General features: G+C 49.8%; 1 protein-coding gene across 1 annotated transcript in view; it reads left to right on the top strand.

The window, feature by feature from the left end:
* Window positions 1-1,341, top strand: part of fer1l6 (fer-1 like family member 6) — a 203,395-nt gene extending 202,054 nt beyond the window's left edge. Inside the window, exon 41 of the mRNA XM_072467070.1 lies at window positions 555-1,341. Within this exon, the coding sequence (XP_072323171.1) occupies window positions 555-735 (181 nt within the window). The 3' untranslated portion in view covers window positions 736-1,341. The remainder of the gene's footprint in view (window positions 1-554) is intronic.
* Window positions 1,342-18,366: the final 17,025 nt, after the last annotated feature.

The following is an 18,366-nucleotide window of genomic DNA, read 5'->3' as shown; positions in this document are numbered from 1 at the left end:
ATCAGCCTGGTAAACCTTTGTTGCACCCCCTCTACAGCAAGAACATCCTTCCTCAGATAAGGAGACCAAAACTGCTCACAATATTCCAGGTGTGGCCTCACCAAGGCCCTTTATAATTGCAGCAAGACATCCCTGCTCCTGTACTCGAATCCACTTGCAATGAAGGCCAACATACCATTTGCCTTCTTTACCGCCTGCTGCACCTGTATGCTTACCTTCAGTGACTGATGTATGAGGACACCCAGGTCTCGTGGCACATTCCCCTCTCCTAATTTATAGCCATTCAGATACTAGTCTGCCTTCTCATTTTTGCTACCAAAATAATAATTAAATAGCGCTTCAGTTTACCAAATGGTATAAGTAATATTCCCAGTAATCATTATGCCTGCAGCATTGTACTTTATGTTACTGCTACTTTTACTATTTTTAAGGGTTTGCCGACTAGTGTGTTGTGACCCGACAGACAAGCAGGCCGGTGCTTTAGATTTAAAAGGGTCATCAATACCCACAATGGTTTTAAACTATTTTAATCAGCTTTTTGTTCCTTCCTACAGCCGCCCCGATACTTCCTTCTCTTGGTTCATCAACCCATTCAAGTGCATGTATTACCTGATCTGGAGGAACTACAAAAAGTACATCATTATTGGGATCATTTTGATCATCCTCACCTTGTTTATTGTATTGCTGATCTACACATTGCCTGCTGCAATAAGTACAAGGATAATGAATGGATGAACTGAAGTCTTCTTGATTGAAATCGAAGGATTCACAAAAAAATGTCCTCATCTATTTTTCCTAAGTCGACCAAAACCTGGCAGCTATTGTGCTCCAGGCTTTTGTTTCCTGTGTATATAAAATTAAACAGCCGTTTAAATTAGGAATGGACTGTTAATTGGCAACGTATTCCATTGGATAATTCCTCAATCAGGCTGCAAGCTATTTAAACAGGATATTTTGTAGAGTTCTATTAGTCGCTTAATTTGTGATAATATTTGATAAATTGGAATTAGGATCTTAAATAAGAACAGCCACTGTCCTGACTCTGTCATACTGTGTTTATGAAACACATAGGGGGCGATTCTCCAAAATGGAGGCTAAGTGTTCATGCCGTCGTGAATGCCATCGCATTTCACGACGGCGCGAAACGGGCCCAGGGACAACTGATTCTGTCCCCCACAGGGGACCAACATGGCACTGGAGCGGTTCACGCCTCACCAGCCTCCCTTCCCGGCGCCAAATGGGCACCGCGCCAACCCGTGCATGCGCAGTTGGGCCGCGCCAACCTGCGCATGCGCGGGGGACGTCTTCAGCGCGCCGGCCCGACGCAACATGGCGTGGGGGTTCAGGGGTTGGCCGCGCCAGGAAGTAGGCCCGTGGGGGGGGGGGGAGAGGCCGGCCCGCCGATTGGTGGGCCCTGATTGTGGGCCAGACCCCATCGGAGGGCCCCCCCCCCCGTGAAGGAGCGCTTTTCCCCGCCCCACAGGCCGCCCCCCCTACCCTTTGCGCAGAGTTCCCGCTGGCAGCGACCAGGGGTGAACGGCGCCGGCGGGACTCTGCCGTTTCCGCGCGGCCGCTCGGCCCATCCGGGCCGGAGAATCGGTGGCCCCACCGATACCAGCAGCCAAACGCGCCGGCGAAAATGGCGGCGATTCTCCGGACCCCGGAGAATCGCTCGCCGGCTTCGTGGCGCGGTTGCGGCGATTCTCCGGCCCAGCGCGGGGCTTGGAGAATCGTCCCCATAGTGAGAACAGAAGAATGTTTCGGTCTCAACCGAGATTGCTGTGAACTCGCCTTTATTTTGGACTGAGGGGTGATTCGCTTGTTGTGGCAAGGCCATCAAACTATGGGTGCAGAAAAAATATTGAAATCTTCCCTGTGTGTTGATGCCAACTGCCTGCTCAACTCAAAAGCCTTGATAGCAGCAACAGGGAAGATGTGGCCCAGTCTCCTCACCTTTCAGTCAGAAAGAATATCGGTAACAATTGGTTATGAAAGTAAAGCATGAAGAGAAATGTAGCAACAAAAGAAAGGGAGGTATCGGGTATGATTCGAGGCTTAAAATGCATAAAAATATTAAACTTACCTCCATAAACCGAGAAATGTTATTTTGAAAAAATAATATGAAAAGCAATGAGCATTAGGAACAACCTAGTTGATTGAAGAGATTATTATGGGGAGTCTTTGACAAGTTCTTAGCTGAGTGTATCGGACAATCCTTGAATGCCAGTCTGCCTCCCTGACTGAAGGAAGACGTACAAGCACCCAAGGCAGCAACGGAAAACATAGCTGTTATATTCTAGGAGGAACACTTGGCTTTAGTGGGCTGGAGCACTTAACGATCGCACAACTCAAAAGCACTCCAGTTATTTTCCAAGAAAGTCTGAGACTTTTGTAACTCTCTTAGCATGCTGGGAATGCTGAGGAATTTAGGTGAGAGCAGGCTGGGCTCTGTTTATAGTGAGCACTGCTAAATTATAGAAATGCAAAGTAACAGTCAGTTGTCATTTCTGACAACTTTTCCATCATATGGTGCATATGATCATTTACTTTACTTTGATATGCAATGCCATTAATACAGCTCCAATGGTATTGTTCATTCAGCTTTAAGGATAAATATGTGAAATTCCACCAGATTCTTTTGACACAAAAGTTGACATATTAGACACATAACTGTTCAGGATGACATCGCTTATCATTGTTTAAATAGTGACATTGTTCTTATACTTTTCCAGTTCCAGTCACATTGCATTACAAAGTTTCTTTTCTTTTCTGTTAACAGCACTAACCCCGTCCTTGCTATTCTCCTGAGGTTTAGCTGCTAACGGGCTCATGGCGATGTCACATTATTGCCAGGATAAAGTAACACCTTGCTACAATTGGGAAAAATTGCGACAAGCAATAATTACATACTCAATTGTGAACTCTGCTAAATGACTTTGAATCGATCGTGTAACAAGAAATAAATTTTGGTTTGAAGGAAGCCTACTGGCAGATATTATAAGGGACTGTGTCTGCATTATTAACCAGGCAGGTGTTGGAGGATTTGGATTCAATGTGAGGTTACAGTCCGAGCTATGGTGAATTGTCACAGAACTGGTGTGGTCAGCAGTTAACAATTCACAACCTCGTCATCCTTTATGTCAAAGCATTTCTTCTTGTTCTATCACAGGGTGTGGACTTTGCTGACTAGGTCAGCATTTATTGCCCATTCCTAATTGCCCTCGAGAGCATGGTGGTGAGCTGCCTTCTTGAACCGCTGCAGTCCATGTGATATCAGGAGTACCCACAGTGCCGTTAGGGAGTGAGCTCTATGATTTTGACCCAGTGACAGTGAAGGAGCAGTGATATAGTTCCAAATTAGAATGGTGTGTAGCTTGGAGGGGAACCTCCAGGTGGTGGTGTTCCCATGTATCTGCTGCCCTTGTCCTTCTAGGTAGAGGCCGTGGGTTTGTTGTAGCAAAGGAGCCTTGGCAAATTGCTACAGTGAATCCTGTAGATGGTACACACCGCTGCCACTGTGCTCCGTTGGTGGAGGGAGTGAATTTTGAAGGTAGTGGAATGTTTGAAGTATCAAAGCAATGTGCAGTATGTTCCTTTATTGAAGGCTGTCAAAAAATCAAAACAGAGGGCGGCAAGTGGCGCAGTGGTTAGCACTGCTGCCTCATGGTGCCGAGGATCCGGGTTCGATCCCAGCCCCGGGTCACTGCCGTGTGGAGTTTGCACATTCTCCCTGTGTCTGCATGGGTCTCACCCCCACAACCCAAAGATGTGCAGGGTAGGTGGATTGGCCACGCTAAATTGTCCCTTAATTGGAAAAAATAAGTCAAAACAGACATATCTCATTTTTTAGTTTGATAAATGTAATGTAATTTTTAAAAGCAATATTATAGCAATCATTTCAACTCACAAATAAGTGTTACTTACATTTACACAGAAACATTTCTAGCAGGTCAGGTAGCAGTTGTGGAAATAGCAAACTAATCCAGGTTTTGAGTGCAAACTCTTCTTCAGATATATTTTGAAGAATTTGAACCTAGATTAGCTTGAGTGTTCTTTTCCCCAATGCTGCCTGCCTGCTGTCTGTCTCCAATATTTTCTGCTTTTGACTCGGGGATTTTCCAGCCACGCCTGTTGTCAGGATTGTCCACTCCAGGACTGTATGCAATGCTAACACAGCTTCTCATTAAAAGGGCAAAATAACCTATAATTTTCATTCTAAAGTTAACTTTTCAAATTGGAATTGCAAAAACTGCATTAACGGAGCAGCATTGTAGCACAGCTCCAGGGTTCCAGGTTCGATTCCCGGCTTGGGTTACTGTCTGTGCGGAGTATGCACATTCTCCCCGTGTCTGCATGAGTTTCCTCTGGGTGCTCCGCTTTCCTCCCACAATCCAAAGATGTGCAGGTTAGGTGGATTGGCCATGCTAAATTGCCCTTGGTGTCCAAAAAGGTTAGGTTGGGTTATGTGGATAGGATGGAAGTGTTGGATTAAGTGGGGTGCTCTTTCTAAGGGCCGGTGCAGACCCGATGGGCCAAATGGCCTCCTTCTGCACTGCACATTCTATGATTCACAGTGTCAGGAACCCCGGTTTAATTCCCGGCTTGAGCCACTGTCTGTGCGGAGTCTGCACATTCTCCCCGTGCCCGCGAGGGTTTCCTCCGGGTGCTCCGGTTTCCTCCCACAAGTCCTGAAAGACGTGCTTGTTAGGTGAATTGGACATTCTGAATTCTCCCTCCGTGTACCCGAACAGGCGCCGGAATGTGGATTTTCACCATAACTTCATTGTAGTGTGAATGTAAGCATTCTTGTGACACTAATAAAGATTATTATTATATTATAATTCTGCATGTTTTAACTGAAAGCTTTAAGGTGATTTGGTATTTAACTGTCTAATGCCTGTAACTAAGTGTTGGAATAAAAAAAAGCTCTTTATAATGTGTTGTATATATGAACTATTCTTTGGTTTTGATAATAACAATGATAATTTATTATAATTTGAGAAACCTATATCTTATACATGCATTTTATACATTAATACTTTTGCATAATCTGCCAATGTTGAACCAGCTGCCAAATGTCCACTTCACTATTATTGATAAGTTCCTTCTGATGACTTCCGGGTGCGGCGATGACCAGCTGAGTCGCACGTTTCGGCAGCTCCCGGTGGAACGGACTTTTGGGCTCTTGATAGGAGCCCCAACGGCAATTTTAACGGCTAAAAACACCGTGCGGTAAACCAGAAGGGTGTTCCCCCTGGACACGGATGGAAAAAGGAGAGGAAAGTGGCCGGATTGCAGCGGATCCTTTGGAACAACGGCAAGGAAGGCAAGCAGAAACCAAGATGGCGTCGGAAGGTGGCAGTTTCATATGGGGCCCTGAACAACAAGAGTTCTTGAAACGCAGCGTGGAGGAGATAAAAAAGGAAATGAAGAAAGAGTTGTTGGCCCCGATATTACAGGCGATTGAAGGGCTGAAAGAGGAACAAAAGACCCAGGAGCAGGAGCTTCGGGTCGTGAAGGCGAAAGCAGCAGAGAATGAGAACGATATACAGGGCCTGGTGGTGAAGTCGGAGATACAGGAGGCGCACCAGAAACGATCTGTGGAGAGGTTGGAGGCACTGGAAAACAACGCAAGGAGGAACAACTTGAGGATTCTTGGCCTTCCTGAAGGTGTGGAGGGGGCGGACGTCGGGGCATATGTGAGCACGATGCTGCACTCGTTAATGGGAGCGGAGGCCCCGACGGGTCCGTTGGAGGTGGAGGGAGCATACCGAGTGATGGCGCGAGGACCGAGAGCAGGAGAAATTCCCAGAGCCATAGTGGTGAGATTCCTCCGTTTTAAGGACAGAGAGATGGTCCTTAGATGGGCAAAGAAAACTCGGAGCAGTAGGTGGGAGAAAGCGGTGATCCGCGTATATCAAGACTGGAGTGCGGAGGTGGCGAGAAGGAGGGCGAGCTTTAATCGGGCCAAGGCGGTGCTTCACAAAAAGAAGATAAAATTTGGAATGCTGCAACCGGCAAGACTGTGGGTCACATATCAAGGGAGGCACCACTACTTTGAGACGGCGGATGAAGCGTGGACTTTTATTGTAGAAGAAAAATTGGAATGATTGGATTATGAAAATGAACGTTTGGACAAAGTGGTGGGGCGAATGGGGGGGGGCGAAGAGGGGTTTTATGTTTTAATCCTGCGGTATGGTAACTTTTCTTTCTCCCACAGGTGGTGATGGGGGGAGGTGGGGAGGGAGAGGAGATGGGGCGTTGGCCATGGGAGGCGGGGCCGAGGGAGAGGCGCGGGCTTGGTTCCCGCGCTATGATAATTATGGCGGGAATAGAGAAGCAGGAAGGAGGGGGCGTCGCACGGTGCGAGCCGTGATCACGGGGGGAAGCTGAGGTCAGCCAGAGTTTGCTGACTTCTGGGAGCAACATGGGGGGAGTAATTACGCTAGCGGGGGGTCTAGCAGGGGGGGGGGGAGGGGGGAATTACTGGGTTGCTGCTGCTGGGGAAAGGGGGGAGTGGGTACGGGAAGGGATGGGCGGGGGGGCACCGTCTGGGAGAGATACAGCTGCGTGGGAACTGGGTCAGAAGCTGGAAAAAGATGATGGCTAACCGGCAGGGGGGGGGTGGGAAGCCCCCCAACTCGGCTGATCACGTGGAACGTGAGGGGGCTTAACGGGCCGATAAAGAGGGCACGAGTACTCGCACACCTTAAGAAACTTAAAGCAGATGTGGTTATGCTACAGGAAACGCACCTGAAACTGATAGACCAGGTTAGGTTGCGCAAAGGATGGGTGGGGCAGGTGTTCCATTCGGGGCTGGATGCGAAAAACAGGGGGGTGGCTATATTAGTGGGGAAGCGGGTAATGTTCGAGGTGAAGACTATAGTGGCGGATAACGGGGGCAGATACGTGATGGTGAGTGGCAAATTACAGGGAGAGATGGTGGTTTTGGTAAACGTGTATGCCCCGAACTGGGATGATGCCAACATTATGAGGCGAATGCTAGGACGCATCCCAGACCTAGGGACCGGAAAGCTGATAATGGGGGGAGACTTTAACACGGTGTTGGAACCAAGGCTGGATAGGTCGAAGTCCAGGACTGGTAGGAGGCCGGCAGCAGCCAAGGTGCTTAAGGATTTTATGAAGCAGATGGGAGGGGTGGACCCGTGGAGATTCAGTAGACCTAGGAGTAAGAGTTCTCGTTTTTCTCCTATGTCCATAAAGTCTATTCACGCATAGACTTTTTTGTGTTGGGTAGGGCATTGATCCCGAGGGTGAGGGGAACGGAATATACGGCTATAGCCATTTCGGATCATGCCCCACACTGGGTAGACTTGGAGATAGGGGAGGAAACAAGAGGGCGCCCACCCTGGAGAATGGACATGGGACTAATGGCGGATGAGGGGGTGTGCCTAAGGGTGAGGGGATGCATTGAAAAGTACTTGGAACTCAATGACAATGGGGAGGTTCAGGTGGGAGTGGTCTGGGAGGCGTTGAAGGCGGTGGTTAGGGGGGAGCTGATATCAATAAGGACACATAAAGGGAAGCAGGAGAGTAAGGAACGGGAGCGGTTGCTGCAAGAACTTTTGAGGGTGGATAGACAATATGCGGAAGCACCGGAGGAGGGACTGTACAGGGAAAGGCAAAGGCTGCATGTGGAATTTGACTTGCTGACTACAGGCACTGCAGAGGCACAATGGAGGAAGGCGCAGGGTGTACAGTATGAATATGGAGAGAAGGCGAGCAGATTGCTGGCACACCAATTGAGGAAAAGGGGAGCAGCGAGGGAAATAGGGGGGGTGAGGGACGAGGAAGGAGAGACGGAGCGGGGAGCGGAGAGAGTGAACGAAGTGTTCAAGACATTTTATAAAAAATTGTATGAAGCTCAACCCCCGGATGGGAGGGAGAGAATGATGGATTTTTTGGATCGGCTCGAAATTCCCAAGGTGGAAGAGCAGGAAAGGGTGGGACTGGGAGCACAGATCACGGTAGAAGAAGTGGTGAAAGGAATTAGGAACATGCAGACGGGAAAGGCCCCAGGACCGGACGGATTCCCAGTTGAATTTTACAGAAAATATTTGGACTTGCTCGCCCCGCTACTGACGAGGACCTTTAACGAGGCAAAGGAAAGGGGACAACTGCCCCCGACTATGTCAGAAGCAACGATATCGCTTCTTTTAAAGAAGGAAAAGGATCCGCTACAATGCGGGTCCTACAGACCAATTTCCCTCCTCAATGTGGATGCCAAGGTCCTGGCCAAGGTAATGGCAATGAGAATAGAGGAATGTGTCCCGGGGGTGGTTCATGAGGACCAAACTGGGTTTTTGAAGGGGAGACAGCTGAACACGAATATACGGAGGCTGTTAGGGGTAATGATGATGGCCCCACCAGAGGGTGAAACGGAGATAGTAGTGGCGATGGATGCCGAGAAAGCATTTGATAGAGTGCAATGGGATTATCTGTGGGAGGTGTTGAGGAGATTTGGGTTTGGAGAGGGGTATGTTAGATGGGTGCAGCTGTTGTATAGGGCCCCAGTGGCGAGTGTGGTCACGAATGGACGGGGATCGGCATATTTTCGGCTCCATAGAGGGACAAGGCAGGGATGTCCTCTGTCCCCATTGCTGTTTGCACTGGCGATTGAGCCCCTGGCGATAGCGCTGAGAGGTTCCAAGAGATGGAGGGGAATACTTAGGGGAGGAGAAGAACACCGGGCATCTTTATATGCGGATGATCTGCTACTATACGTGGCGGATCCAGCGGAGGGGATGCCAGAAATAATGCGGATACTTGGGGAGTTTGGGGATTTTTCAGGGTATAAATTGAACATGGGGAAGAGTGAGCTGTTTGTGGTGCATCCAGGGGAGCAGAGTAGAGAAATAGAAGACCTACCGTTGAGGAAGGTAACAAGAGACTTTCGTTACCTGGGGATCCAGATAGCTAAGAATTGGGGCACATTGCACAGGCTAAATTTGACGCGGTTGGTGGAACAGATGGAGGAAGATTTCAAGAGATGGGATATGGTAGCATTGTCAATGGCAGGGAGGGTGCAGGCGGTTAAGATGGTGGTCCTCCCGAGATTCCTCTTTGTGTTTCAGTGCCTCCCGGTGGTGATCACGAAGGCTTTTTTCAAAAGGATAGAAAAGAGTATCATGGGTTTTGTTTGGGCCGGGAAGACTCCGAGAGTGAGGAAGGGATTCTTACAGCGTAGTAGGGATAGGGGGGGGCTGGCACTACCGAGCCTAAGTGAGTATTATTGGGCCGCTAATATTTCAATGGTGAGTAAGTGGATGGGAGAGGAGGAAGGAGCGGCGTGGAAGAGATTAGAGAGGGCGTCCTGTAGGGGGACCAGCCTGCAGGCTATGGTGACAGCCCCATTGCCATTCTCACCAAGGAACTATACCACGAGTCCGGTGGTGGTAGCTACACTGAAGATTTGGGGACAGTGGAGACGACATAGGGGAAAGACCGGAGCATTGGGGGGGTCCCCGGGGGGAATGGATGGGGGATATGGAATGTGGCAAAGAGCAGGTATAACGCAATTGAAAGATCTATTTGTGGACGGGAAGTTCGCGAGTCTGGGAGCGCTGACTGAGAAATATGGGTTGCCCCAAGGGAATGCATTCAGGTACATGCAATTGAGGGCTTTTGCGAGGCAACAGGTGAGGGAATTCCCGCAGCTCCCGACACAAGAGGTGCAGGACAGAGTCATCTCGAAGAAATGGGTGGGGGACGGTAAGGTGTCGGATATATATAGGGAAATGAGGGATGAAGGGGAGACTATGGTGGACGAACTAAAAGGGAAATGGGAAGAAGAGCTAGGGGAGGAGATCGAGGAGGGGCTGTGGGCAGATGCCCTAAACAGGGTAAACTCGTCGTCCTCGTGCGCCAGGCTAAGCCTGATTCAGTTTAAGGTATTACACAGGGCACATATGACTGGAACACGGCTCAGTAAATTTTTTGGGGTGGAGGATAGGTGTGCGAGGTGCTCGAGAAGCCCAGCGAATCATACCCATATGTTTTGGTCATGCCCGGCACTACAGGGGTTTTGGATGGGGGTGACAAAGGTGCTTTCGAAAGTAGTAGGAGTCCGGGTCGAACCAAGCTGGGGGTTGGCTATATTTGGGGTTGCACAAGAGCCGGGAGTGCAGGAGGCGAGAGAGGCCGATGTTTTGGCCTTTGCGTCCCTAGTAGCCCGGCGCAGGATATTGCTAATGTGGAAAGAAGCCAAGCCCCCGGGGGTGGAGACCTGGATAAATGATATGGCGGGGTTCATAAAGTTAGAGCGGATTAAGTTCGTCCTAAGGGGGTCGGCTCAAGGGTTTACCAGGCGGTGGCAACCGTTCATCGAATATCTTGCGGAAAGATAGATGGGGGGAAAAAGAAGGCAGCAGCAGCTAGCCAGGACTTGGGGGTGGGGGGTGGGGGGGGGGGGGGGAGGGGTGGCCTGAGACAAGGCAGTTGCCAATTAGGGCTAGTTTTTTATTTTTGTTATTTAATATTTATTTATTTGTTGTTGTTTTCTTTTGTTCTTGTTTAAATAAAAAAGGTCATTATTATCTGTATTGTTATAATGTTGTGTAAAGGATGCACAATGTACTGTGTTGGTTGACCAAAAATTTTCAATAAAATATTATTTAAAAAAAAAAGTTCCTTCTGATATCTACTACCCCATTGCCATAACTTCAGATGTCCAATGGAAATTCATCCACACAGTAGTTGGTTGCCGAGCAGGAGGTGCCCAGAGAACATTCTCGGCATATATCAGTGTTCATGGAATCCCTACAGTACAGACGGAGGCCATTCAGCCCAGCGCATCTGCACAGACCATCTGAAAAAGCTCCCTAACCTAGGCCACTCCCTCGCCCTATCCCCGTAACCCCACCTAAGAGATTGGACACTAAGGGGCAATTTTATGATGGCTAACCCACGTAACCTGCAGATCTTTGGACTGTGGGAGAAAACCGGAGCACCCGGAGGAAACCCACGCAGACACGGGGAGAATGTGCAAACTCCACACAGTCACCCAAGGTCAGAATTGAACCCGGGTCCCTGGCGCTGTGAGGCAGCGGTGCTCACCACTCTGCCACCGTGCGGCCCTGATTTGCAAAGTGATGTACCATTAAGTCACTGGAAGACGGTGAGAGTGAGTGAACATCGGCTTTATTAACGAAGAACTTGCCTGCCTGTGTCTGCTGTACAAATGAGCGCCGCCCCCAGATGGCCGGTCTATATACCGTCCGGGGGGGGCGGAGCCCACCAGGTTCCAGTACAATACCTGTAAGGAGATCACGGGCGTCATTCTCCGACCCCCCGCCGGGTCGGAGAATGGCCGTTGGCCGCCGTGAATCCCGCCCCCGCCCCCCGCCGAAGTCTCCGGTACCGGACATTGGACGGGGGCGGGAATCGGGCCGCGCTGGTTGGCGGGACCCCCCGCTCAATTCTCCGGCCCGGATGGGCCGAAGTCCCGCCTAGAAATTGCCTGTCCTGCCGGCGTAAATCAAAGCTGGTATTTACCGGCGGGACCAGGCGGCGTGGGCGGGCTCCGGGGTCCTGGGGGAGGGCGCAGGGCAATCTGACCCTGGGGGGTGCCCCCACGGTGGCCTGGCCCGCGATCGGGGCCCACCGATCCGCGGGCGGGCCTGTGCCGTGGGGGCACTCTTTCCCTTCCGCCTCCGCCACGGCCTCCACCATGGCGGAGGCGGAAGAGACCCTCCCCACTGCGCATGCGCGGGAAACTGTCGGCGGCCGCTGACGCTCCCGCGCATGCGCCGCATTTCCGCGCCAGCTGGCGGGGCACCAAACGCCATTTCCGCCAGCTGGCGGGGGGGAAATCCCTCCGGCGCCGGCCTAGCCCCTCAATGTTGGGGCTCGGCCCCCAAAGATGCGGAGCATTCCGCACCTTTGGGCCGGCGCGATGCCCGTCTGATTGGCGCCGCTTTTGCCGCCAGTCGGCGGACATCGCGCCGTTGGGGGAGAATTTCGCCCCATATTACCATTGGGCCACACTGCTACACAGACAGCTTATACTATGGTGAATACATTCACCACACAAAGGAAGTTGAATTCATGGTCAGAGTCCAGCCATCCAGGTAAAGCAGTTTATTTCTTTCGCAAGTGCCGCCTGGTCTGCTGAACAATTCCAGCATTTGCTTTGTATGTTTCAGATTTACATCATCTGCAATATTATGTAGGATGCACAGCACTGAAACAGGCCATTCAGCCCATCCAGTCCTCACGGCATTTACACTCCACTCCAGCCTCCTCGCATAAATCGATCACATCAACCTTCCCATCCCTCCTCTCTCAAATGCTTGTCTAATTCCTCACAAATGCATCAATGGGTGGGATTTTCCGGCCACGCTGGGATCGCCCGGTGCTGCCGGGGCTGGAAATTCCCAGCCTCGGCTATTCTTTTCAACCACCCCCTGAGGTGGCGAGTTCCACAATCTCACCCCTCTTTGGGTAAAATTCTTTTTCCAAATTCCCAACTGAATTTCTTGTTGACTACCTTATATTGATACCCGTGGTAGGGCTGGTTTAGCACGGGGCTAAATAGCTGGCTTTTAAAGCAGACCAAGGCAGGCCAGCAGCGCGGGTTCAATTCCCGTACCAGCCTCCCGAACAGGCGCCGGAATGTGGCGACTAGGGGCTTTTCGCAGTAACATCATTGAAGCCTACTTGTGACAATAAGCAGTTCTCATTTCATTTCATTTGATGGCCTATAATTATGCTCTTCCCCAGAAGGGGAAACATTCTCTCTGCATCCACGCCATAATAATCTTTTATAATTTTAAAGCCCTCCATTCGATCACCCTCTAGCCACCTTTTTTCAAGAGGAAAACACCGCACCTGTCAGTCCTTTCCTGATACGTATACGTATACCCTTTCTGGTATCATCCTTGAAAATGTTCTCGAAAGCATTTTTATATTAAGACGATCAGAACTGCACACTGTACACAGAGTGTGGTCCTAGCAACATTTGATACAGTTTTCGTATAAATTCCCTACTTTTCAATTCCCTCTGGAGCTAAAGTTCATGCTGGGTTAGCGTTTTTGAGGCTGTGGCCCAACGTTTAATGATTGATGCATTTGTACTCCGAGGTCCCTTTGGTCTTCTGCTCTGCCTAGATTTTCACCTTCCAAATAGTCAGAAACTGCTGTGTGTGCCTGCATGCCATTAGAATATAACGGTCGCTCAGCAGGGCAAGGGTTAACGTGGGGCTGGAGAATAACACTGCCCATGGTATGATGTATAGAGTCACATGGTAATAGACTCCGAGAACAGTACAGAAGGAACCTGCACGGGAGCAGCACCACGCATGGCAGTAACTTGGATCTGTACATAGTTAAGGAGTACCAATAAATTGTTCATGTTTAAACGTACAAGTCTGAAGATCTCATCAATGAGATACCCAAATGAATCCAGGATGCAACAGTAACCTTCCTATTCTTCCTACCAAAATGTACCACCTCATATTTATTGAATTTCACTTTCCAGTTATTTTCCCAGTCTGCAAGTTTATTCATGTGCAGACTTTTCATCAGCTCTTTGTTTTTCTCAACTGAGCATTTTTCTTGATCTAGGACAACGTGCTTTACAACACTGGTCTGGTGCTGGAGGAGAATGGCTTTGGAGAAAACACCTTAGGAGGCCTGTCTAGTTTGAGTAATTAGTGCCAAGCCCTTACAGTTTATGTGTGACATGTCATTGCTGTTCAGTGTGCTGGGCAGCATGGTGGTGCAGTGGGTTAGCCTCACGGCGCTGAGGTCCCAGGTTCGATCCCGGCCCTGGGTCACTGTCCATGTGGAGTTTGCACATTCTCCCCGTGTTTGCGTGGGTTTCGCCCCCACAACCCAAAGATGTGTAAGCGAGGTAGATTGGCCACGCTAAATTGCCCCTTAATTGGAAAAAATGAATTGGACCACTCAAAATTTTACAAAAAAACAAAAAAAATTGCTGTTCAGTGTGCCAACCGCCAGATGGATATGGTCGATAATCCCTGAACCTACCGTCTTAATGCTGCGAACAACATTGAAACTGAGAGCCAGGGAACCAAGAGGGAATAGTCCTGATTGAAGACTGACTCTGCGGCTTATCATTCAGAATGGCAGTAAGTGCATCCATTACAACAAAGCTTTACAGCATCGGTGGCAGAGTGTTTGTGTTTTAACTTCACCTGTCAATATTGGAGTATGGAATTTGTAGAACAAAATGGCTGACAGTAAATTGACTGTCATTTTACACACCAAGGTATATTCCTTTCTAGCCAACCTGAAAATACATCGGACAGATTGTTTAAAATGTTACCTTTATTTCATTTTTTTGCAATGAATTATTTACAGGTTGTTTCCAGTTTTGACCTGTTCACATCTGGGGTCATATCATTTCCAGAACATTAGTATCTGAATTCACACTTTTTGTACAAAGTGCTCCTCATTTATGTGGATGTTGATAATCTAGGAGTGTGCATAGGGATTAAAGAATATTTTAATGTATGGTATGACGTAATGTAATTCATATCATTTCAAAGCATTGCGTGACAGGCTCTGAGAATCTCTGTCCTCCCTCTAAGGAACAGTTACAACTGCTGCTGGGTGATTTACCGCTTTGGAAACCTTCAGATCCTAAAATTTGTTATGAACTTTAACAAAGGCAACACCTCGACCTTAATCAGATCAAGCACAGATAAAGGTGTAGAGTTCCAGATTCGATAATCACAAACTTGTGCGTCGTGGGTCGGGGTGGAGGGGAGGGGGGCATCATTCAAACGCCATGACCATGCGAGTGCCCTCACATCGAGAGCACCCTCCTGCCAAAGAGTTTGGAAAATCTGGGCGATGAGTGGCTGAGCAGGTGGGGTGGAGATTGGGGGCTGGATTCTCCGGTTGGCGACGCCGAAATCGCATTCGGCGATCGGCCGGAGAATCAAAGTTCCCGACCAAATCGGGGGCGGCGCCGCTTTCGCGATGCTCCGCCTCCTCCAAAGCGGCGTACTCGGAGCGTACGCCGTGCGTCGTATCGACGGCCTCCGGACATTGCCTGAGGCCCGCCCCCCCGATGCTCCACCCTTGACCGGCCGGGTTCCCTTGGCGTGGGTCTCTCATGGTCTCACCCGTCGGGACCTCGGCGTGGCGGCTGCGGACTCACTCCAGCGCCGCTACAGTCAGGGGAGGGCCGATCCGCGGGCGGGTGGGGACTTTACCAGGGGCTGGGGGCACTGTTGGGGGGTGGTCCGGGGCGCACAAGCCGGCCAAAGGGGGAGCACTGCAGGCTGCCACCATGTGCATGTGTGGCCACGGACCTGGCAATTCTCCAGGCCGTATCGGCAGCTAGAGTCGGGTGGTCTACGCTGTTGGCCTGCTAGTCCCCAGCTACAGAGAGGATCAGTGGCCGTTTTGTGCTGAATTTTTGGGCGTAAAACGCCACCGTTCCCACGCCGGCGTGAGGATAAAGCTTCACAATCGGAGAAACCATCCCTGGATGTCAGTCCCCCCATCACCCCCACTCCACTCCCAGATACATCTGATAGCTGTAGGTGACACTGAGCTGGGAATGAGAATGCTAATGTATCACATCGAATATGATTAATTGTATTTTATCCACATGCATATCAATACAGTCAGAATAATTAGGAATTCCGCCCATTGTTCTGATGCTATGTAAAAAAGGGACTTCACACTAAATGTACCTGTGGCTTAACTAAAGTAGTCTGGGCCTTTAAATGATGACCCCCAGGTTTCCAAAATGGCTGTAGCAGCTGTGTAAATAAGGCTGAGTTCTGACAGGATCCACTCTGAACAGTGTTCACATATTTCACCCTTTTGTGGCTCAATTCCTTGCATCTCAACACTTCTTTAAGTGACTATAACTATTCAGTTGGCCTATTGTGTGCTGTACATGTTGCTGCATTTATCAGTCACACTGCTACAGCAATGGTTACTGTGGAAAAATGGTTTATACAAATATTAAAAAAGAATGAGACAAGCTACATCAAAGTGGCTTCACTGGCAAGGCCAGCAATTTATTGCTCATCCTTAATTGCCCTGGAGAAGGTGGTGGTGGTGGTTTAATATGACTGAGTGGCTTGCTAGGCCATTTCAGAGAGCATTTAAGACTCAACATTGCTGTGGGTCTGGAGTCGCATGTAGGCCAGACCAGGTAAGGATGGCAAATTTCCTTCCTTAAGGGACTTTAGTGAACCACATGGGTTTTTACAACAATCGACAATGGTTCACGGTCACCATTAGACTTTAATTCCAGATTTCTTCAGTCCCGTGGTAGGATTTGAACCCCTCTCCCCAGAGCATTACCATGCTTCACAAGATAGTCTCTGGATAGTCCAGCAACAATACCACTGTGCCACCACTCCACAGCTGTTCACTGCTTACCTTTAACCTAAAAAGTAAAATCTCAATACTGAAATAATTATTGATGACAAATACATGGGGCGGGATTCTCCGGGAGTCGGCGGGGTGGGCAGAAACGGCACAGTGGAGTGGCGGGAACCACTCCAGCATCAGGCCGCCCCAAAGGTGCGGAGGATGGGGCTAGGACGGCACCGGAGTGGTTGGCGCCCCGCCGGTCAGCGTGGAAGGCCTTTGGCGCCGCGCCAGCCGGGGCCGAAGGGACTCCACCAGCCGGCGGGGTCCCGCATGCGCGGGAGCGTCAGTGGCTGCTGATGTCATCCCCGCGCCGCCAGGTCCCGCCGGTAAGGGACCAACTCCAATTTACGCCGTCGGGACCGGCATAGAGCGTGCGGGACTTCGGCCCATCGCGGACCAGAAAATCGCCAGGGGGGGGGGGGGGGGGGGGGCGCTGCTAGCGGCCGCCGACCAGCGCGGCGCGATTCCCGCCCCCGCCAAACCCCCGGTGCCGGAGAATTCGGCAGCCGGCGGGGGCGGGATTCACGCAGAGCCCCGGCGATTCTCCGACCCGGCGGGGGATCGGAGAATCCGGCCCATAATTTTCTCGAGTTTCACTTGATACAGATATTGTTGCCAGTACTGTGCTCAAAACAGGCAAGTCTCTAAATGATAATCCATATAAGGTGGGCATCTTTTGCCAGTCAGATGGAGAAAGTTTATGGAGTGAATGTGCTTTTATTTAATGATGAACCAGTAAACTAGAAAGAATATCAACTAGATCCACATAGTGAGGTTTTAAAAATATATTTATTTCAAAAAGATATTTATTTTCCATGAATACATGTTTTAATTTAAATGGCGGACTTGGTCGCTCCTTGGGTGTCTTGACGGCAGGACCAGAGGTTTCCGGAGCTTCTGTGTGGAGGCGAGACAGCTGACCATGCGCAATCACACAGTGGTCAGCTAACTAGGTGTTCATTGATGAGGTGCCCAGCCCAATCATGCAATAGGGTCGGCAGAAAGTTGACCATTACCTCACAGGTCGAAGGTCCTGCCGCCATATTTAAAGGGCTTGTGGACAGACATTCATTCCCATCAATCCAGCAGCATCAGTCTGGTTGTGAGAGCGAACACTTAGAGACGAGAGCTTCTGCTGGAACTTTCTGATCTTTCCCCGCTCTGGATAACCTCAATCACTGGTACCACCCATTATTCTGCAGTGATGCCTCAGAGCAGACAATGTGTGGCCCCGTGATTTAGCAATGCCTGGATCCAGTGCAGAAAAAGGGTCAGGGACCCCCTGCAAGGGTAAGTGGCACTCTGTAGTCGCTACAAAGTGGCACACATGAGGGCATTGTTGCTCTCTTTGGTTGGCACTGAATATGGCGGTCAATATGGTCGCCTTCCTTAATCCTAATTACGTTTGCTCTAGAGTCGCCAGGTATCTTTCGATACCGCCACAAGGATCAAACCCGAATACTGATCAAAGAGTCGGTACACCAGTTAGTTAGTTCAAAGTCAATACTATTTATTTATACACACAGTAATATCTACTCATGCACGAAATACTACAGACTAAACTATCACTACTGCTAAAGCCTATACTTAGCTTCGGGCGCCCACTCAGTCAGAGGAACAATGGATGCCATTTCTCTTCATGTAAGACAAAAGAAGGCATAATATCAGCGTGTGGGCGAAGCTGGTGAGCGAGGTAAAGTGCCAGAAATCTGAATACTGACCTCTGCAGAAAAGGGGACTATGAGCTGGCTGGGGAGGCGGGTGGTCAAACCTGTACCGACGGAGGGGTTGGAGTTTCAGGGCATCAGAGTGAGGATGTCTTTAGGATGGTGTTCAGAACGGGGCACATGCTACATTGTTGGGCATACCCGTCAAGTCATTCTTCCACTACATGTACTCAGTCATTTGCAGCCTGCAACAAGCCTGACTTCTGGGGATGATAAAACGGACCAGCCCGAGGGTCACATCATTCCTCCGCAACCT

Source organism: Scyliorhinus torazame, chromosome 11 (assembly GCF_047496885.1).
Source record: "Scyliorhinus torazame isolate Kashiwa2021f chromosome 11, sScyTor2.1, whole genome shotgun sequence".
In the NCBI taxonomy this organism is placed as follows: Eukaryota; Metazoa; Chordata; class Chondrichthyes; order Carcharhiniformes; family Scyliorhinidae; genus Scyliorhinus; species Scyliorhinus torazame.
Note: the sequence above shows the minus strand (reverse complement) of the source record. Positions and strands in the feature narration are given on the sequence as shown.